Source organism: Odontesthes bonariensis, chromosome 17, assembly GCF_027942865.1.
Source record: "Odontesthes bonariensis isolate fOdoBon6 chromosome 17, fOdoBon6.hap1, whole genome shotgun sequence".
Lineage (NCBI taxonomy): Eukaryota > Metazoa > Chordata > Actinopteri > Atheriniformes > Atherinopsidae > Odontesthes > Odontesthes bonariensis.
In genome coordinates this window covers 20712146-20734503 of record NC_134522.1, presented here as the reverse complement: position 1 = coordinate 20734503, position 22358 = coordinate 20712146, and the positions used below count along the sequence as shown (strand labels likewise).

The following is a 22358-nucleotide window of genomic DNA, read 5'->3' as shown; positions in this document are numbered from 1 at the left end:
TTACAGTCCATGATTAACTCCCTTCAGGCAGTCACCAATCATCACCTCCCTCACTGGAACACACACACACACAGATGACAGTGGACACTGTCTACTGCAGTGCGTCCCCATCTTAATCACAGCAGGTGTATGTTTTCTACCTTTTCTAATTTTTTCGTGGGCTTGCTCATTTCTCTTCTTTCTGCTGGTAATGTATGTGTCCTGCCTGTCTTCCACAGCGGTTGACTTATTTCTGCTCTCATCGGCTGCTGCTGTAATGAGAGGAGGCGCTCAGACATCCAAGGAACCCGGCTCTGAATAATGATGTCCTGATTATGGTTCATAAACAGCCAACACACAAAGCAGACCCACAATCCCTTGTGACAGAGGGCTTTTGATTAATGTTGAATTCATTCAGTGCATTTCAAGGATATTTCACCAAACTGTACGTTCGGTTTTTACACATTCTGACAGACTGACTCATTTGCAAAGACACACGGCATCCCGCATGTGCTAATGTGTGTCCATGTGTGTGAGAGCATACGTAAGATACACGAAAAGAGCACGTGTGTCTACGAAGGGATATTTGAAAGAAGAGTTTTATAGATGAGGATGAGGCGGTTGCGAATATAAAATCAGGGTTTCGTGCAGTGAGAGTCAAGTTTCGCCTCGCAGTTGCAGTGTCTTCACCTCACTCCATAAATAATTTCTTCTTAACCAAAGATGGAGCAAGAGAGACAGACAGCACAGAAGCTGGTTCAGTGTGATGAACCTGCTCCCCAAACCTGCAGAGCAGTCGATGGGATTCAAACAGTGCCCCATTTAGCTGGGTCCGATGTACTCTTATCTGCGGTAACCATGGAAACACAAGATATTTCTCCTCAGAGGATAAGCCTAAACTGGATGTATTAGGTGAGAAGCAGTGGAAGGAAGGAAGGAAGAGAGAAAGAAAAGAAAAGCTTCAGGGACAGGCCCATTACAGAACAGTACAAAGCAGTCCACATGCAAATGAACTTTAATGTAACATCCATTTCTTCATGCTGAACTAATTTTAACGGGCAGTTTGGGCTGAACTACTGGGCCATTCCACTGTAAACACCCCCTGATTGAACCCACTAAATATACAGCTCAAATTTAGATTCTGTCAATCCTAAGTTCCCTAATTTCCTAAGAGCTTTCCATGATTTTCAGGTGAAACAGAGCACTTTATCTCACTTTCTGTTGCTGAGTTGAAGCACAACAGTCGGTTATGAACAACCACTCTACTCCTGCATGGCCTGGCAGTAGAATGTGGACTGAGAACAATCCACAACAATGGGGCACATTATTTCCAAACTCACAAATGTTCCTCAAAATAGGTAGGTATTGAAATGCATGCCCCTGTCACAAAGTTACCTTTAATCCATAAAGTGTTCCTGACATTTTGTCCATATCATATCTCTAATCCAAATATGTGGGTCAATTCGTAAATGTGGGGAGATGTTTTTTTCCCCTCTAATCATAGACATGGGTACATGCTGGATTTGATTGTAATATTGACTGCTGCGCAGCTCAGAGAGTCCCAGTGGAGGAGTGAGCCCCCGTAGCTGACAGATGGAGGCATCTTATGAAACAGCACCACAGTCTGAACTGACAACAGTTTACCCCGCCACATTCGTCAAAGGTAAACACAGCCCAAGGCGGTCCACAGCACACGGGCGTTACGGCAGCAAAACGTCAACACAGTTACAGTCAGGTAGGAGACAGATGGGAGCAGGTGAGGTGGAGCATTGTTTTGCGAGGCAAAGTGAGGGGGAAAGAGACTCGCCCGAGTTCACCAGAATCTTCCTTTTTTTATTGAATTTCTTCTTACAGATTTCATCATTACAGAATCACTAGTATTGAGATGTAGATTGCTCATTGAAACTATCATGACAATAAATAGATAAATAAATTGATAAAAACCCACATAGTAAAGATACAGCAAATGTAAAGGTGTTAGACGTCATGATATGACAAGAAGTGTGTGGAAAGACACCCATCTTCGTATAAAAAAGTATTTCATAATGTAATTGGGAGAATTCAAATAATTTAATATGAAAGTGCCCAAAAAAAAGAGGGATATTGATATTTATGGTGCACGATATTAAAGGATTCTGATAATCTGGAGGATCTTTGTGAAAGGGTTCAAACAAATATTACATGGTTATGATACTGACAGCAACTTGATAGCAAACGCACACGATTCTGTTGTGGAAATCACAGCAAGGGCTCAGGGACACTTCTGAAAACCAATGTGACTTAACACAATTCAGCTGTCCAGTCCAGTTCGTCACTGGATCCACAAATGCAGATTAAAACTCGAACATGGAAAACCAAAATGAGATTCAGAAATTCTGCCACAACCCAAGCTCACTGATGATGGTTTGGGGTGAAATGGGATATTGTCCTGTGGTCTGATGGATCAAAGTTCAAACTTCTTTTGAGTTTGTAATTAGCACACACAGCTCTTCAAGTATCCGATGGGTGCATAAATGCACATGGCATGGGTAACTTGCACAAATCTCTGTAGGCTAAATGATATGTGAGTTTTCATATTCTGACATCTAGAAGACTTCTAGAAGGTTTTGCTTATTGACCATATACATGTCCAAATACTACAAAATAAATTATCCAAATAATTGAACATTTCGAAATCCTTGGCTTTTCTATCATTCTATTTTCTCTGACTCAACAATAGGTTGGAGCCATTTCCTGGTGAGTGCCCTCTGAGATAAACTGAAATGAAGCTGACATCAGAGGAAGGCTGACTGAGTGATCCAGCTGCCTGCTTCCACTGTTATTTGGGAGTTAAAATCGAACAGTGGAATAGTCTCTTGCTGTTCAAAGACTAAGGTTGCCCGAACTTTTCCAGAAGCAACCATGACTTTTTTTCCCTTGATAAAAATTCATTAAGGTGTGAGGAGAGACCCATTAATTCTCGCGCAGAGTGAGACGCACAGTGGATGCTACGCATGCTCAGACGCTATGATTGGTCGTTGCCCCCCCTCTCCTCTGTCTCTTTCTCTCCCTCTCCCTCATCAGGATGAGTCGGAGTGTCTGTATCAGTGTTTAGGGAGTGATGGACGCGGGCAGCGAGCTCTCATAAAACACACGTTTACCCCCCTCCCGCAGAGCAGAGTGAGGTGTGACGGGGTGCGCCGCGGTGCCCTTGAGGACGATCAGGACTACCGCAAGAGAAAGAGGAAGAGAGGGACAAGAAGCGGAGGAACAAATGACCAGGAAGAGGTGATGGGGCGTTGGAGGTGCTCCGTTAATGACTGAGATTGACCGCGAGTGAAGTTGAGCCCGGTGTTCCGCTGGTTTGCGCCGCAGCAGGTGAGTGGAGGCGTTTTATTGACGATGGATGTAAGGTATGACTAACTCACCTGGTGGTGCACTGATTACAGCACACCATGTGTAGGCTACAGCCATGAAATTACAATAGGTCACTCGCCATCTAATAGAAGTCGGGGTTCATTGATCAGCTTCCCTGTGCCGATCCGCGAGCGCACGCAGAGTGAACGGAGGGGGCGGGCGCGCGCGCGCTTCACCCCATTCAGGATTTTGTCATGGGTCGGGCTGTCATTGTACGTTACAACATAATAAGCACACACGTTGTATGGCGAACACAGAACAAAAACTCCCGATGTGCCAGGTGCGGGAATCGAACTCGCGTTCCAGACGCGCTGGTGGCGCAAGGACAGGAATAGCGACAGTGTTTCATGATGCCCATTAAGCTGGATCTAAATTTAGTGTAAAACTTCTATTTTTCACTGTGGCTGTGCGTATGTAGGTAAGTGTGTGCGTGTGTGTGTATGTGTGCGCTTCAGCCCTCTGGCGTCACAGGCACGCAACACCAAGACACCATAACCTTGAAAATAACATGTCATAGGACTGACGTAAAGAAAACACACGCACACGTCCTCCTCTATTATGACATAGCCTAAATCACACCTAAACAGCCATAATCAACCTGTCAGCTGTGACAGCTGGAAAACACCCTCTGCCTATTTAATATTAACAGTAGCACCAGCCACAAATTTACTGACCTATTAATAGTCCATATCATATTGCCTTTTAAAGCCACAAGCCTCTGGAGGATATCTGTCAAATGAGATATATGAGAAGATGCAAATAAACCAGGATAGTGTTTCCTACTGTTATTTTCTCTCTCTCTGATTTTATCAGAGGAGCACATTCTGGAGACCCAAGCTTCTTATGGTGCTGTTATCACATCGTGCAGGTGTGCTGCTGGCTCGTAGCTCACTTGTACGGTCGTGTCAGGAGCAAAATGATAAGCTTTTTAGAGTAAAGCAGCAATGGAAGCAGCAGCATTGCAGAGGAGAGCTGCATCATCCAGTGAACTGTCAGCGAGGAGAAGATTCAAACAGGAACATTTCGATCTCTCCTTTCTCTGTGTGTGTCTTCACAGAGCGAGCAGCTGATCAGCATTTAAACAAAACGAAAGATTTCATCAGGGCAACCTCTTGCCTTTGGGTTTTTAACAAAAAAAAAACAAAAACTGAATTACATTGTTAATAATTTTGCTGAAATCAAATTCCTTTGTCACCATTTTAGTACAAGGCCACAATTAAAATGATTTCGAATTTAGTCGATGAGTGTTTAGTACGATTCCCCCATAACCACATTTTCAAAGAAAGGCATTACAACCTATTTTATATTAAACAGTAGTTTTTTTGTGTGTGTGTGTGTACTTGCATTAACCAGAGAGACCAACCTTGCAGCTCCTACACAACAAGCCTTTAAGTTATTCTCAGTGCTGATATGTGGAAATCTTCTCCACATCGATGAAAGAACACATGAGCGATCACCATTTCACTAAGTTGCCCCGCTGTGCACCACAGATGATTGGAGAAAAAGGAGCAAGCTGCCAAACCATCCTTTCTGACTGCCTGATGTAAAGATGTAAAGAAACTTGTGAAAATTAGAAATAATGGCTATCTGTCAGGTTGTCTTTTTAGGGCTAGTGTGATATGAACAGAGGACATACATTTCTCAGCTAAAGATGTTCTGCAATTTGGTCTGAACTCAAACTGTATAATGGGATTATATGCAGGACTGTACTGAAGTAGCCTTCTATTGATTAATAAATAAATGTTTTGCTTGATGTTACATTTGCTGGATCAGCCTACAAATATTCCCATTTGGTTGATTTATCAACAAGCCACACTATCACCCATCTATCTATCCATTTTTTAGACCTGCTTTATCCTGTGATAGTTGTGGTACACACAGGAGCGAATAATTATATTATATCTATCTTTCTATCGTGTTTTTTTATATATCTTTTAAGAAATGTCATCTGTTGAAGTTGCTTCTTTTTGTCCTTATAAAGATAACCTATTTCAAAGGTTTGCTAAAATGTGGAAAACAAAGTGAAAATGTGTTCATTTCTACATTTCTACTCACTGGATGGCTTCATAAAACTTGCAAGCGTACAAGCTGCCGTTATTCTCCTGCTCACTGACAATTTGTCACCTGACAAAAAAGAAAACAACGACAAATAAGGGAAAAATAGAAAGAAACATCGCTCTTGTATCTCTTGCAATAACCTTTGTATTGCCGTGTTTTTCTGTGATGCATTTAAACGGTGCTGTGAGACCAACTTTGTCAACTGGGCTACTTGAGACGGAGTGATTAGCTTTAGCAAAAAGGAATCAAGTCAAGATACCTACGCTTGTATTGTTCTTTATTCATAAAATGCACTAATGATAATAATAATAATAATTATTGCAATTTTTATTATGTAAGTGTAATGATTGTGTGGTATGTTTTATGCTTTTGCATGAAAAAACATGAAGTCTGAAGAAATGTTCACCATTCAAAGACAAACCAGTGGGCCTCTGAGTGTTTTACAGCCTCAAATGCAGCAGTGGGGATGTGCCATATAACATCTGTGAGGTCATATTTTTCTGCAGCAGAGTTAGATAGCAGTTTTTATGTCGAGCATCATGTTCTGAGCGTTCAGGAGAAAAGGTTAAACAGAGACAGAGATGTTAAAGAGGACTGGAGGGAGACTTTAACCAAAATGGAAAAGGAGGTGGATTTGAAGGTACATTGAATTTGTATAGCTGGTTTGACGTATATGATGGGAGAAGTCAATGAAGGGTCGATGGTTATAGGAAAAGTTGCTGGAGGGACAAAGGCAGGAGACAAATGTGGTTGCTTATGTAACTGACATTGCCAACAGACACTAAGCCCCCTTGAAGGCTGCATTATCTGAGCAGACAGAAAGGCACAAATTGGGCACTTTGGTTCTGTATAATTGAACTTATTTGGATTTAATGTGTTTAATCAAACAGAAACAAAAACAAAAAAACAGTTTAAGTGGCGATTGTTCAGATGTGTAGAGCTTACGTACATTTACTGGCAAACCAGAGAGACACATGGGAACATGTGAGTCACTGCTATTATTATCTCGGTCGGATATTAAAGATATATGAGATATCAAGCAGCAAGCCAGAGAGAGACGGCATGACGCAGAGAGAGGCGAGAGGATTCACAGTCTTCGTTTCAAATTAAAGTTGCGTGTGACGCTAAAAGTCCTCTGTTTTCTCTCGCAGGTGAACATCATCTCTGAGATTTTAAAAATGGAGTCCACTCACCTCCTTGGTGGCTCTAAGAAGAGAGTCAAGATTCACCCTCACACAGTCACAGCCAAATATGCCACGCACACGCCCTACACCCCCCAACCTGGAGTACACACCCACTTCCCCCAACCTGGAGATGATGGCTATGATGACGCTCCATCTTTTGAGGAGTTTGGATCATTCCTGGAGGAGACGTCAGACAGGAAACGTCTGACAGAGAGCAAGAGGTGGCCAATGACGCTGTTTGGCTCCAAAGACAAGGAAACGTCCCATAAACTCCAAGCTACTGGAGGAGGAGAGGCGAGTGACAGGGGAGCCAAAGCAGCAAAGGGATCCGGGAAGGGGGTTGGGGATCAGCTGGCCAGTTTTGGTGAGGCGTCTGTGTCTGCGTCTCGGCTCACCTGGGTGGGGCTGCTCGGTGCGGCCCTGGCACATGGCTGTTTGATTGTTCTGACCCGCATCGCCTCTGAACGCTTCAGCCTCGGCCCCCTGTTTCTGCTCTTGGTGAGGTCCATGGTTCAGCTCCTGTCTGTGGCCGTCCCACTGCACAGAGGGGAGAACCCTTTCGGACCAGAGGGCTATCGACTACGTCTGCTCTGTTATGGCATCGCCTACTCCCTCTCCCTTTGTTGCGCCTACTCGTCCTTAACCTTTGTCTCCCCCGGAAACGGTACAACAACTTGGCGCCTGGCAACCACAGCCCTGTCAGCAACCCTTGCCTTCCTGCTCCTGGAGGAGAAATTGGGATTGGTTGATGGGATCACCATATCTGCAGGGCTGTGTGGTTTGGGGCTTGTGTTACTTCCCACCGCAGATGAGAGCAACTCAGATTCACCAACGGACCCGGTTGCATTTTGGAAGGGTGCATTTGGATGGTCTCTTTCAGCGCTCGCAGGGTTGTGGATGGCGTTGGCGTTGGTCGGGTATCGCTCCCTGAAGGAGAGGGTGGGAGTTGGCACTGCCTTGTTCACAGTGAGCTGGACAGGCTGCTTGCTCGCTCCGGCTTCTCTGGCCCTGCTCCAAGAAGGCTGGTCCTGGCCGATGAGTGCCTCGGCCTGGGGCCTCGTCCTTGGCGTGGTTGCCTGTTCAGCAGCAGCCTTCCTGGGAATGACCCACGCCCTCACTCGACTCCACCCAGCTCTGGTCTCTGCCTCTCAGAGCCTGGAGGTACCTGTTGCCATGCTCCTGTATCTGGCTGTGCTGCCTTTGGTCCCCACTGCTCCTGAGGTTGTGGGGAATGTGATGGTCGTGCTGAGTGTTGGTTGGCTGGTGGCGATGAAGCTGCTTCCCTCTCGAGGTGGCGGGCGACGCCAGAGGGAGGAGTATGAGGAGATTCTGGACTCACCCATCAAATAGACACCGCCTCTCTTCTCGCCACCCACACTTCCTCCTTCATGTGCTCGGTTCCAGTGTACATAAGAGACTGCTTAATGTTTATTGGAGCTTTATCTATTTTGTATTGTCGTTTTCGCTTTTGAGAAAGTGCCAATATTGTGTTGTGTCTTAGTGACTCCGTGATGTGATATTAAATTTTCTCTGATGAACTCATTGCATTTTTGTAGCCACTTCTAACCAACTCCCCTCCTAACAAAACAGACAAAAAAAAAAAAGAGTTTGAGTTAGTGTGGATGCTGTTCACAGTTTTAACGGAGTGGAACATCAGTCACTTTTAGAAGCCAGATGAGGTTCGGCCAGAGATTGATGCCATCTCTTTGGTCTCTTTCTGCAGATGAGAGGGAGAGAAAAACAAAAGCTGGGAGGCACGAGTGAGGAGCAAGACACACAAAAAAAAAGCAGAGGAAGATAAATGGAGGAAGAGCGAGAGAGGATGATGGAATTGGCATACTGATAAGAATCAGGGGAGGAAGAAGAGTGATGGCAGATGACAAAACACTGATAAAAGGGATTGGAGAGAGGGAAAGGAAGTAAGGGCAGAAAGTACGCCTCGCTGGCTGTTTATTATGTATAGTCTGGCCTGCTGGCAGATTAAAAAACACTGTTGTGTGTGTACGGAACAGTCATTATGTCTTGTAGCTATCCACCAGACACATAAGGCCTGTTTTTCCGGGTCTCTCATTTTCCATTTCCCCCTTCATTAGCCTCCTGCTTTCCTCTCTCTGTCTGTCTCTCTGTTAAAAGGCAACACACACCAAGGCGTCTGTTCACAGAGTCCTCCCTGCACACCGCGCAGATGGAGACTTTTAATGAAAGTCAAGTGCCACCAACTCGAACAGACCAGTGTGTGTTTGCATGCATGCCGGGTACCGTAGTGAAACCAGTGCGGCGTAAAATCTGTTCCTGATAGAAATCCTCCTCGCTCCTCTGCATTTAGTTAGAAGTGACATTCGGGCAAAAAAAAAAAGAAAAAAAAGAAGCCAGCAGAAAATCTGCTGCTGCCTGCAGTTCTCCACCCTGCTGTAGACTTCTAAAGAGTGGCTCATGCAGACATGCATGAACAGGAATGGGCACAAGTGTACATTTTTACCGTGGTTGTAAGCCATTAAATTAGTGAAAAGGTTTCTGTGATGTCAGTCTGCTGGCGTGATTCAACTCTCATACGACTGAATTGTCCTTTGCTGCCACATTTTACCCAGTGGATCATATAACCAAGCATTTTATTTACAGATAATCGTAAGATGTTTGAATTTTACTTTTATTTTACAAGATGTGCTTTATTAGGATTTGAAATCACAAAGTATTTGTATTATGTTTTGTTTTTACTATACTTGTATGCATAAAAAAATTCCAAATAAGATCCCTTGCAAAGACCAACAACTTAAAATGCTTATTAATTAATCATATTTATAGCTGATTGAGGTATTTATGCAGTGTAAGTACCTTTACTTTTGGATGATTTAGTTGATAATACTTGTAGTGGAGTCTGTCTGTGATATAGTAGATATATTGACTCCATTTATACCTTATTTTAGTTTGAATCCTCACCGTCACTGTCTCCTTCATCTTTCTCAAGTTTTATTCCTCAAAATAATGGTATGAAAATGAATTTAGAAGAGGAGGAATTGAGACAAAAAAACCCCCTCACATAAGCATTGTATACGGAAAGTACCACAACACAAGCCACATTTTGGAGTTTTCAATAACAAGCCTGCATGCATGCATGTGCGTGTGAGTGTGTTTGGCTGGTGGAGGGACGGGCGGCACTGTAATATAATTCTGGCACGGTTTCGCACATCATAAAGGTGGCAAGCATCGTGGCCTCTTTGCATTTAGACACTCTTAAAGCAGCTAATGAGTGGGATAGGCCTTCCCAGAATTACACACAAAACCAAAACCTCCGACACACCTTCTTGCGGCTGTGGATATTAGCAGACACCACCACAGTGGTGTAAACTCTGGCACGTGCTGGACAGGATAAAGCTCATACAGTGACTGGGGCAAATGAAAGTGTAGGCAAATACACTGTGAAAATTTAGCCGGTTGCTGTGGACAGGGAGGAAACATTTCCATGAGGGCGATATAGATGTGTAATAGGTTTATTTTTATTCATTGCAGCAAACCCACAATTTTTACGATACATTGGAGTAAAATCCCACTTGAAAAAACAAAACAAAGTAAGCTCACTTATAAAAAAGAAAAACATCTTCAAAAACAAATTGCTTCAAAAAATAGTATGTGCAAAATTCCTGCCAACTTTTATTCAACTTTTTCTTCTGGGCAGTTCATGTGTCTCCTCTGTCATTCCTCAGGGTCCCTGCCTGCTCTATCACTTTGGTTATCTGCAGGTGAACCCTCTGCAGATCTGTTGCTATAGCAACCAGAGCGCTTTCCATAGTGGCCATTGGGGAATTCACTTCCTGCTCCCTCCGGCCAGATGTGAACCACTTTATCCATGCTGAAGCCCAAACTCTAGGTCTCGCTGTTGGATGGTTTCCATTCCTTCTGCCCTCTGATGCTGATGGCACTGCCTTCTCAAGGTGCTTCAGTCGGGCATTTTCCTCGTGGCTGCTGTGCAGGATCATTTGTAAGGTGGTGTTCATTCTCCTCTCCCTCTCTGCTTCCTCCTCCCGGAGCTCCGCCAAGCTGTGATGCAGCCTGAGACTCGCCTGCTCTGTTTGTGCCATGCACGCTGACGCCTGGCACTGCTGGCATGTCCCTTCGGCCAGCTTGTCCACCTGGGTCCTCAGAGAGTGCATTCCCCCACAGCACTGCTCCAAAGATTCCAACAGCATGTTCTGCCTCATGTGTGAGTCCTCCAGAGCGATGAAAAGCTTGTCCCAGCGGGAGAAGTCTGCATGGCATGGGGTGGTTTGAGACTCCCCTGCAGATTACAGCCACAGGGGTGCATTAATAATACAATCCTATAGGCACTGAAAGGTTATATGATATGACTTTAGGCCACAGAGAACATATTTCCTCAATTGAATGTGGAAACATTTCAGGTCACTATTTAACTTAAGTGTTAGAAGTTTCCTATGTACAGAAGAGGAAAACAGGTCTAGCCCGAGCGTGCCACCTCCAATGATTAGGTATGATTTCCCTGATTCCACAATCAATCCAACAGCATCCACTGGCCTTGATACCACGGCAGTATGAAGACCTCCTGTTTTCCATTACTCTTTCCTAGCCACAAGACTAAAACTACAGACAGATAAGGTAAGTAACACTACTCATCTGGTTGAAATGCAATTCTCTGCTGGGAAAACCTTCGTCCTCACCTTCACATTGATGTCGTTTTGACACTTGCCACCTACAGTATATAAACATATCTGGATGTCATTCACACCCCACCTTTCACATGGTCAGGGCTCGCCCCTACAGTGGCGGCAGGATGGGAGTGGTTCTGTGAAAAGGGCTTAGGTAGGGCTCAAAGAATATGACAAAGAAAATTAAAAAATAAAAATTATTTTGCATGAGAATGACCTTTACGAAAGTTTGCAAGTTACTTTAGTTTTTCCTGACATACTGAGTAACGGAAGTCAGGATTTATTTTTCTTTTCTTTTCTCACCCTGAAAAATCCTTTTTCCACAGAATAGTTTGTACACGTAACAACAAAAGTTAAAATGTCCCGAGGCTACCTTATAGTTTCAAAACTTCATGTAATCAGATAGCGGCGATAGGATGATCAAAGATGTCATATTCAGAATAAAAATGCAAAATGTGGACTGAAGAGGACGGAGGTTCAACTCAGGGAGGAACATTTTGGAACACATACCCACATAAATCAAACAATTCTTCTTTTTTTTGATGATCAAAACTCACAAGAAAACATTTAATTGTTGTCATGGAAACGGAGGACACTTTCTTCACACTCATCCATCTGTTCAAACAAGCAGGGAACAGAAGAGATAAAGGGACAAATAAACAAAACTCACCCTCCTGCAGGTCCCGAGAAATCTCATTGTCATAGTTGTCTGCGTAGTTTCCTTCATACTGAACCTCATTCACACACAAAGTCGAACCCACGATGCCAAGCACACACAGCACACGCCAGATACTAAACGCATGCATGATGGAGCTCTGATGACTGTTGTTCTCTGGATATGTTGGGTTTAAGTGCATGTATCACTTTCCCAGTTGCTCAACCCTCCAGCTGATCTCTTTTCTTCTTACCCTTCCACTTTATGTAAAGCTGCTCTCACTAAGCCAACTGTTGCGGGTGCTGACTTATAAACCCAGCAAGAGGGAAGAAGGAGGGAGGATGCTGAGGAGGGTGGGGGTGATATGGAGACTGGGTGAGTAATAATACAGTGGAGGTAATGTCAGAAGTCGAACAAGGAAATGTGGCTGGCAGGGGGGCTACAGAAGAACAAGAAAAAAAAAAGTTCAACCACTTTGCAAAGCCAAAAAATGTGTATTTCAGTTTGTTGAAGTCATTTTCATTCAAAAAGAGCTGTGATGTGATGGAGAAGCAACAACTACAACTGTGTAGCTTTCAACACTCAGCTGTAACATCACTGAGTTTAATTTTTGACCCAAAGACTCATAAGTAAATGTACAACTGTTACAGCAGCTTTCAGCTTAATGAAATGATCATTTCTGTCGGCCATTCAGCAGAAATATTGCAATATATTTTTTAGGATCTTTAAGAGCCTCCAAGCATTAGACTTTGTGGAACTATGTACTGTTTTATAAAACAGTGATGAAATCAGGTTAAAAAACTGTTAATACTTCTTTTTCTAAAACACACAATGAAGTAAACATTCTTTGTAAAAAAGCTTTGATTCTAATAGATCAGCAAAGTGAAATCTGGTGTTATCCAGTGTTCAAATTTCTTTTGTGGAGAGCTTTATTTAGATAATGGATAAAATCAAATTAGAACACTTGCAGAATTAATCTAAGTACAGAAAAGCAATAGTATAACTGAAAAGCTGCATTATACTTAGAAAAATACAGTTTTATACTGTATAAAGTCATTTGGAAAAACAAAAATCATAAAGAAATGATCTCTCCTTTGATATTGGGCTTTTTTTTGTTTCCAGTAACCAACATTTATCATTTTTTCCTTTGTGAAAGAAACAAAAAATAGTTCTGATTATTTATGTTGGTTGTTTCAATGACCCATCTGAATCCACACCTCACTGATGAGTCAGAGTCACTCCCTGTGCGGTGCATCGGCTCAAGGCTCTAAACCTAGAAAATTGCAACACTGCGGAGACTGGATTATTTGTCAAGCCTGCTATGACTACTTTCACCACTTTGGACAAATCTTTATTTATTTTTTTGCTAAGCAACAATTAAATTCCCTTATCTGACACTGATGCATTTAGTTGCCTCACGAGGATGCTGATTGACTATGATGAAGCATTTGTGTTCTTTGCGAGGTCCGCTGACCTTGTTGATACAGGCAGAGCGTTCTGGTCAACAGGTGCAGGTGTTCAGCGGCAGAAGTAGAACACGTGAGGGTCATAGGAAAAGCCCCGACCTTTCTCCCCGCAGACCTCCAGACGGTTCTTTATACTGCACATGTAAGCAAGTATGTCTAATTGTCTCTGCCTGGCGGGCTATAATTGTAGCAATGGGAGTAACCTGATGGAAGCTGGCAGATTTATCTCGGGAAAAGAGAAAACCTGCAGGAAGAGGTGGACAGAACAGGCTGTGTCAGGAAAAAGAGGTCGATTTTTGGGGAGGAAAGTACAGCAGGTCAGGGCAAATATCTTTTCCTTGCTTCAGCAAAGAGTTTGAGGAAGAATGTGCATTTTCCTGGCTCATTTTCCTGGCTCATTTCCATAGCAACAACTTTACATGATTCACAAAAAAAAAGCCATAAATCAGTGTGTTGGAACTTGAAGGTGCTGTAAGTTTTATGTTCTTATTTTGTACTATTTGGCGTCCATCTGAGAAGTGTTCACTTATCTTTTTCCATATATAGGCCGACCTTCTGTTGGGCCCTCACATAACTCTGTTTCAGAAGAAAAACGTTTGTTAGCAGCCACCAGACGCTGTTTACCACCCCCACCCGCTCACCACCATCACGGTGTAGCTGTCAAGCAAAACAGCTGGCAATAAGAAGGAAAAAGATCGAGCATAGAGAAATTGTGACTGAAGATGGACAGGCAACGAGAGATGATAGCGATGACAGCTGGATTTTAAGGTGAGTATATGTTGCTCTAGTTTGATTCAGAAGAAAACAGACGCTGTCCCCTGGCCCATCCTGACAAAACCTGGGATGCAAAGGACAATGGGTGTTGTCAGCAGAACTCATTAGCTGAAAGCAGCAGACATAAAAAAGCAACAGGACCTCACTGATTTACAGGCCGCATACTAACTCTACAAAGCAGACACGGGCCAGTTTATGGGAACTGTGTGGCAATTTTTTGGGTGTATCCCTGTTTGTCCCCAATGTGTAGGACGGGGAGGGGAGGAAAAAGTGGAGATACTGTTAAAAACAGCATTCTATCAAACAGTGGACTTTAAATGATGTCGAATCACATTGAAACGATCGTATAAGATGATGACTATGGTTTAACTTTTCAAGCTAACCCGCCATTGCAGAGGCGGGTAAGGTTTAACAGGAGTCACACTAACAGATATTTCAGTCTCGTTTTCTTTGGCTGTTTGGAAGACGCTGAAGGTTCTTTTGCACATTTATCTAAAACAGCTGAAACAAAGGGGTGAAACATCTATGAGTGTGGCCTCCGGCTGATGACCGTGTGGCTGGCCCTCTGGCATCGGCCGTGGAGCAACAGGCAGAAATGCCCCGCAGGTCTGAGGAAAACCCCAGAAAAATGGGGGAGTTGGGAATCGAGCCAGCGACCTTCTGATTAAAGGACACCCTGATAACACTTTAACGTTTTCATCTGTCAGAAACTCCAAACACAAATAAAATCAAACTGCTTTTGATATCTGATACTAATAGGAATCCTTTAAACACTGTGGACACGTACAGAGCTCAGAGAAAGACTAAAGTGGCTTCCTTTCATCAAGTCTAATATGAAATGACTGGAATCCATTGAATCGATACCGAAAACCTTATTCTTGTGTATCGGACTTTTTTGGTTTCTGTAAAAACATCTTTTGGAGCTAAAATTGTTGGATATCTGCAATAGAAATCTCATGAGGAAGTACTCCTATTTTTAATATTTCATGGATAGGAACAACATTTGATAGAAACATTCACAGTTCTCCACGTTATCAGTGACGTTGGTTACCCCCTTTAACCCTTTAACCCCTTTTACCCCCATTTAACCTTTTGGGCTTCTTGACAGGTTCTGATGGAAACCGTCTAAGAACAGCTGGGTAGATTGCGAAACATCGTCCCCCCTCCAGATATCATGCAGCAGCTTTTTATTGAACAATGTCTTTGGGTGTCTTTTGTCCTGCAGTAAAGACTGAACACCTCAAATCCAACTAAATCCCCCTTATTTTCTAAACCTGACATCTTACTGCTGATTACAAAATTTGACCAAATTGTGTTTTCAACACCGAAAATAAGCAGACATGAGGTCATTGGAGGCATATTAGCATTTTGCCCTTTGTGTACTTGCTAAGGAGGCTTTCAAACTTAAAGGACTCTCCTGACAAAATATAGATAGATGGTAAATAATCTAAACCCTTTTTATTGTACTTACCTATTGCTTGTGTACGGCCCTCTGGTAGAAAATGACGAAGCCATATATAATTCAAACCGATTTCCGTGATCTGCTCTCATAACTTACTCATCCATCGGACTCACAAAACATCATTTCAGTTTCCTCTTCCTTCCTGTATGATGCTGTGGGAGACAACTGTTTGGAAATGTAAAAAATGTGACAAAAAAAAAAAAAAAAAAAGTTGGAAAAGTGACAGCAGCACTGAAAACAAGTCCCTGAGGAAAACTCACGAGCAGCTGGGGAGAAAGTGAAGAAAAATCTGTTCCTTTTCTGGGTCATGGGAGGAAAAGTAGCAGTGTTTAATCCATCTCTAAGTGGTGGCTGCACAGCCACCCCTTTAAAAACATAACGCTTATCTAGTGGCAAGATATAGACGTTGATGGTGCTATTGAGTCAGACCTCCTGGCTGCTCGCAGATCAATACCACACAAACTGCACCTAATCAATGTAATCTGGACAGCGGCAGACAGGGGGGGAGAGGTAGAAATGGAAGCAAACGCAAGATTGAGGTAGTATTTAAGCGTTTGTGCTTATTGCAGTTGCATGTCCTACATCCTGGCCTCATTATTGTTATGTGGTTATTAAGACTGATAAGAGCAAAGCGATTCAAGGTCAACCACGAGCTTTGCCCCAAGGTATTTCATTCTTTTTTTTTTTTTTTAACCAGATAAGAAAAATTGCGAGATCTTGACCTCAGGCTGCAACTGATTGCAGATCTGGATCAGGAGATTTGGCCGGTACGGGGGAAAGAATATGAGCAAATGGTGTGCAGCTGATTTTATTCCCGGAGAACAAAGATAAAACTCCACACTCGGTTTGGTATGACATCACCGTTTGCATATTTATTTTCCACATGTTGACATGAATCGAGTGAAATCTCCATCCTGGCGCCGGCATCGGCTCAACGACATGATACTGAAACACGAGTTTAAAACTCGGATGATGAGAATGTGAGGGCGGCAGCTCTCCAAACCCACACCATCTTTACGTGCTGTGAAAAAAGCGTGAAGTTGGTGGGTGGGTGGGTGATTACATCAGTACATTAGAGTATGTGTGTGTGTCTTTCCATTCAGGGCCTCGAGACTGGACGCACATCACAACTGTGAAGGGCTCCTTTCGAGAAGAAAATCAACAACATCTGGTCATGGAAACTTCTTTACATTTCACCTCAACGAGGGGTTTAAGGGGGGCGAAAGGGTAAAAAAAAAGAAGGAAATATGTGATTTGAGAGTATTTATGAGGAAACACCCTCGTGGCGTGTACGAGGAAGCATAAAGATCCAGTTCAGCCTGGTGTGCTGTCGCCTCTCGCGCTGCACAATTACAGAAGTGACTGTTTCGCATTGGAAAATGACCTCAACCTGTTGAAACGTGACTAAAAAAAAGGTGGCAGACGGCTCTTTTTAAAGGTGTCACAACTTTGTGTCACCTATAACCACATGGCAGCTGAAGACACTCCCACGTACACTCGTATTCACTTGGCACCGAGCTTAACTAGTTCAGTCGATTAGCAAAATGTAAAAATAAACACTCAATTTTCACAGATACCGACTGCAAATATACGACAGTCTGTCGGCCTTGGCTTCCAGCCTGAAACTGGAAACCTCTTCGTCCGCTTTCCACAAGTGAAGCCTGACACTAAACAATCATTTACACATAACATCAGTAATACGTGAACACGACTGTAGGCTACTGTTATTCACAAACACTTCACATTATGGTCCCTATGGGATTCATTAGATTGCATTTTCCATAGCTACGTTAGTATACATTGATAGTGTCTGCCTAACAGAATCTGCATATCAGGGTCCAGAATGCCAGAGGACATCATCAGCTGTCAGCCTGATTTAACATCCTCAAACAAACACTTTTTTTTTTCCTACTGATCCACACGTTCCCTCTCTGGCGATGACTTCCGGACATCCTCTCCATTCATCAGAGGCTGCTCACGAGTTTCACTGGTTGTTTGGGGATCGTCGGGCGTTCTGGTCTCGATAGCTGCCGGATTTGCTGGTGGAGACCGGCTTTGAGTGGAAGTCGGCTGTGAGGGCGGAGATGCCGCTGCTGTCGCTGCACCTGCTCCGTTATTGATCGGAGCTGCTGCGCTGACGGACCGGGTTGAGGCGGAGGCGGGGGCCTCCGGAGCGTCAGCTGTCACACACGTTCTGCCTGCCGTGCCGGGTGACTGCAGCTCATCTCGTCGTTCAGATGTGAGGACGGGACCGAACGCTTGGCTGGGATGTGACTGGCCGTTAACTGCTGAACGCTGCCCGTTTGCCTGGCTGCGAGTGGAGAAGTTGTTGTTGTTGTTGTTGTTTGCACGGTCAGGAATGAGTTCAGTTTTGGGTAGGGACTTTACAGTCCACGAGTCCTGGTCAAAGTCTGGAAGCTGGTGAATAACTACAGGCTTTGGAGTGATCTGATCCAGCCCAAGAGGCTCATTAGCTACATGGCTGCTTGTTGATGGCTGATTAACTGCATTAGAAGCTACTGACTGCCAGTTATTGGAGCAGAGGACAGCCGGAATGCTGCAAGGAGAAACAAAATCATAAAACATGAATATGTTTATTCACAGAAACAAAAATAATCTCAAAAGCCTTTTTTTTTTTTCGAAATGAGACTCAATGTCCCGAGTTTCACGTGCAAAATCCATCTATGTGGCCACCGTCAAATTCAAGGTGAGCCAATGTATCACTTTCAACATTTTATGTTTTCTACGTTGCATGGTAAATACATGTTTTTAATTAGATTTGACCCAGTGTCCCAATATGAATTCCTCAATAATGCTTTCAGGTAAAACAAACACAAAGTTGTGGGCGGGGCTATACAGACCTGGCAATCTGTCTGTCAAGCTCCTGAGCTTGTTGGTTGCACTGAGCGAAATAAGAGGCCTGAGCATCCACAAAGTCAGTAAGGCTCCGCATGTGGTTGATCTGAGGGAAATAATAATAAAAAAGAAGAAAGAAATAAAGCCACAAAACTCAAATGAAACATGAGACAGATGGAGCAGCTTGACAGCGTTTGGCTCGGAAACAAACACATGGAACATGAGAGAAAATAAAATTCAAGAATGACGCATTTTCTTCATTACAGTGTGTGTGTGTGTGTGTGTGTGTGTGTGTGTGTGTGAGAACTTACGTGAGTATTGCTGATTCCTTCCACAAGTTGCCGTGTGATTTCAGACTGTCGAGCAAAGAGACTCTGACAGATACTCAGCTCCATCTCTGCCTACACACACACACACACACACACACACACACACACACACACACACACACACACACACACACACACACACACACACACACACACACACCATTAATATTAGTCAATAATTTATGCTTAAAATTAATTGCTTTCCATCTAAAAATTACATCTCAGCAAAAACAAAATCCCACTCGGAATGCCTCATGAGCTCAAGTCTAAATGAAGCAGCAGCAGAAACTCACATCTGTCCCACTCACAGAGCCACATTTAAAACTGCTAATATATATACATATATATATATGTATGTATGTGCAGCATGGTGTGCAATCAAAGGTTAACATGCAGTTACCTGAGAGATTTCCTGAGCCCAGATCTGTCGGGAAGACATTAAAAACAAATTAAGAGTTGCAAGACCAAACATCAAATGCATCCGTGGCCATGTCCCTTAAAGGCACCACTGACCTTGAGCCATTTCACACGCAGGAAACTGAACATGTAGGAGACATGAGACAAGTAGTCGTCCTCCAGCGGATTTGCATTCAAGTTCTGGCAAAGCGACGCGAGAGAGAGGTGGCGGGTGGGGAGGGAAAACACAGCGTGCGGTGTAAGATTGTGCGATCATCGTCAAAACAAACGCACAAACGGTGTTTGGAGGAAAACACCGAAAGGTAAACCACCGCCGTTACTCACTCTGTTCTCTCTGTCGGCCTCGTGGGCTTTCCTCAGCCTGCTCTTGGCTACGTCCAAGTCCAAACGCTTGTTCAGCAACATCTTGCGTTCGTTCTACGAACAAAAAATACTTTGCGTGACTGAGAGCAAAAGAAAAAAGGGAGATGATGGGCGTGCACGTGGCGCAGGTGTGCGTCTCACCTGGATGGCTGTGTATTCGCCCTCAGTGAAACTCCGCAGGGGAGTGAGAAAGTGGATGTTGGTGCTTTGGACAAACTTCCTCTCTGCCTCTCCGAGCTGCTTCTGAGCCTCTCCACACTTGATCAGTGCTGTTCCTGAACATAAAAAACAGAGAACAGATGGGAAAAGACGTTACCGTGCAGAGATTAATTCAGGTATTATTGGGGAACTTAACAACACAAGACCGCACACTCACCGTAGGGGGTGTTAGATCCAATCTCCAGCCCCGCCTGGGTCATCTGATCTCCCAGTAACTCTTGCGCACGCGGCCGAGGTGGGGCGCTCCACTCCAGATGTTCGTACAGCCGGTCCTCTAACCGAGCTCCTGTTAATCAAGGGGGCATTTTTCAATAGTTCGGAGAATTTATTCTACTAGTTAATAAAGATTAGAAGGGGCCATTAAGGACGCATACTGCCAAACAGACTGTTCAACCCACTGTGGAAACAATGAAAGATGACACTTCATTTATGACTGTGCAGGCCCTCTGTAGATAGAACAAGACATAATCTGAAAATATGTCCTCGATGCTGCAGCCAGCTGAACGGTCCACTCATTCGATAGATGACAGACTGCAGCCACGCACAGCTCCGTCAGCTGACGTAACTGGATCGAAACAAGCCAAATTCATGTGCCCATGCCAACTACAGCCAAAGCAAACAGACGAGCTCATAGAATAAGTTTGTATGTACAGGCTGACTGAGCAGACTCAGCCGAAACAATGGGTCCCGGGAGGTAGAGATCCACAGCCCCTCAGGGGGTTTCCATAGACCGTTATTGTGCAGAAGCAGGTAAAAATGTTTACTTTTTAAAGTTTTATCTGTTGATTTTGTCATACTTCCTATACATGATGGTTTAAAGAGAAAGGACAGGTTGTAAAGCCTCTTCAACGTTAAAATTTGTCGTACTGAGCTTTAGAAATATTGGTCTGCAGAGCTTTTACCTGCCAAATCAATCAAAGGAAAAAAAGACTTGTGCATAGTGCTTTTGAGCACACCCTAAAAAATTAAAGTGGCACTTATTCATCACATTCATCATATGACTTAGGAATGAATATGTAATACAAAACAGTTCAAATAACAGAATTTATACCAGTATCCATATTTTTTTCCAGACCTATCTGTAGAGGAGAAAGTTATTGAGTTCATTTAATGTGCTGGGTGCAAGCTCTCATAAAATATCTCTGAGATGATTCTGTAAGAGATTATTTCTCTCCTTGATTAATAAAACATGCCAGTAGCGATTTGTCTACACAATGGAACGACAATTTCCAAAAAAAGATGTTGGGATGCACAGCAAGTTTCTTTCATCAGAAGATCAGCCAGTGCAGAGATTTTGTGATAAGAACAGATTTATTCCGACGTGTTCAATCATAATGCTAGAGAGATGGGCAGCGATCAATACATTTAGTGTCACCTGGACTGGGCTGCAGCAAAACATCCGTTTGGGATATTATCTGGTCCGTCCAAGTCTTGGTGGCGTCTGCCCGGGCCAGGAGCTCCTCCAGCTCGGGGTCCAACTCAGTCTTCTCGGCCTGGCCAAGACTTTCTTCTGTGTACTGGAGCGAAATTTCACAGTATTATCAGTTTAACTAAAGAACACCTGAGAAATACATTCGTCTAAGCTGCCTTATTGTGTAGCAAACAATGCGGCGTTCGTTTTTGTTTTTGTCTTATTACCTGAACAGCGCGGTTGATGAACTGGCCAGCATCCACAGCCAACCGCGTCAGATCCATTGCTGCTTCCTCAAGGTCGCGCGCGCTCTCTCCGGTGGACGCAGCCCAACGTTAACGGCCACGCGGGATTTAGCAAACCAAAGCTAAAACGAACGAACTGACCGATAACAACAGCCAACTGACCTCGGCATAGCCCTCCAGTTAGTAACCGTTAAGCCTGGCGTACATGAGGACGACGCACCTGCCTGTGGGGCTCATTTAATCATCCTCCGGTCATGATGATTTCTTCACCTGCCTGCCGGAGTTTAACTCTTATTTTCTAGTTCCGTTTCGGTTGGTTTGCCTTGTTGGCTGAGCGCGGGTCGGTCAGGGAAGATGACCACCCGTCGCGTTATCTTGTCGGACTTTTAATCTGCTCTAACGCTTGCCTCACGGTGATGTTAATTTCCAGGTTATTTTGGGGGGTATTACTGACAACTGGTAAATGCAATAGGGGCATTCGTCAATCAGTACAATGAATTATCTAAAATGATTAAAAAAAATAAATAAATCCGTGACGAAGACCCTAGAAAATTAATCGAAATTCAAAGATTAAATTTAAGTTCCGGTTCAGAATTTTCAGGATAAAAGCCTCACCTGCACAGTGCTGCACTTCTAAACGAGTCAACACGTTAAATAGCAGAATACAGTTGAACAACCGGTGGTTTGACGGGATGGCTACGATTTCCAAGCTTCAATAGCAGCTCTTTTGTGATATTCCTATCATGGTGAAGAATATGAAAAAAAAAATAGAAGTTACTCATCTGCATCATCTAAAAAAATAAAAATAAAATAAAAAAAGTGAAAAAGGGTTATATCTGGATATATCCTGTCAGTGTTCACCTCGACAGCTACCCTTAATTTGGAA

At 43.6% G+C, this 22358-nt stretch overlaps 3 protein-coding genes across 3 annotated transcripts; 1 reads left to right on the top strand and 2 right to left on the bottom strand.

The window, feature by feature from the left end:
- The first annotated feature begins 3012 nt into the window (after positions 1-3012).
- On the top strand, positions 3013-8155 carry slc35g2a (solute carrier family 35 member G2a). The gene is made up of 2 exons (XM_075447753.1): positions 3013-3336; positions 6585-8155. Exon 2 carries the CDS (start codon positions 6612-6614, stop codon positions 7965-7967), a length of 1356 nt encoding a protein of 451 aa, XP_075303868.1. The 5' UTR covers positions 3013-3336; positions 6585-6611; the 3' UTR covers positions 7968-8155.
- Positions 8156-10089: 1934 nt separating this feature from the next.
- On the bottom strand, positions 10090-12207 carry LOC142366226 (uncharacterized). The gene is made up of 2 exons (XM_075448053.1): positions 11946-12207; positions 10090-10890 (listed from the first exon to the last, which is right to left on the bottom strand). The coding sequence occupies exons 1-2, from the start codon at positions 12130-12132 to the stop codon at positions 10292-10294; spliced, it is 786 nt and encodes a 261-aa protein (XP_075304168.1). The 5' UTR covers positions 12133-12207; the 3' UTR covers positions 10090-10291.
- Positions 12208-16477: 4270 nt separating this feature from the next.
- On the bottom strand, positions 16478-21693 carry LOC142365804 (endophilin-B1-like). The gene is made up of 10 exons (XM_075447526.1): positions 21455-21693; positions 21192-21333; positions 19974-20102; positions 19739-19872; positions 19559-19651; positions 19331-19414; positions 19218-19241; positions 18800-18889; positions 18494-18594; positions 16478-18189 (listed from the first exon to the last, which is right to left on the bottom strand). The coding sequence occupies exons 1-10, from the start codon at positions 21509-21511 to the stop codon at positions 17541-17543; spliced, it is 1503 nt and encodes a 500-aa protein (XP_075303641.1). The 5' UTR covers positions 21512-21693; the 3' UTR covers positions 16478-17540.
- Positions 21694-22358: the final 665 nt, after the last annotated feature.

Excerpts from the sequence above, each read along its gene's own strand:
- slc35g2a (XM_075447753.1), top strand. The coding sequence starts at position 6,612 with ATGGAGTCCACTCACCTCCTTGGTGGCTCTAAGAAGAGAGTCAAGATT.
- LOC142366226 (XM_075448053.1), bottom strand. The coding sequence starts at position 12,132 with ATGCACTTAAACCCAACATATCCAGAGAACAACAGTCATCAGAGCTCC. Across the intron at positions 10,891-11,945 it reads TTCTCGGGACCTGCAGGAGG|GGGAGTCTCAAACCACCCCA; the intron begins GTGAGTTTTGTT and ends TGTAATCTGCAG.
- LOC142365804 (XM_075447526.1), bottom strand. The coding sequence starts at position 21,511 with ATGGATCTGACGCGGTTGGCTGTGGATGCTGGCCAGTTCATCAACCGC. Across the intron at positions 21,334-21,454 it reads TCATCAACCGCGCTGTTCAG|TACACAGAAGAAAGTCTTGG; the intron begins GTAATAAGACAA and ends ATTTCGCTCCAG. Across the intron at positions 19,242-19,330 it reads TGCGTGTGAAATGGCTCAAG|ATCTGGGCTCAGGAAATCTC; the intron begins GTCAGTGGTGCC and ends TCTTCCCGACAG.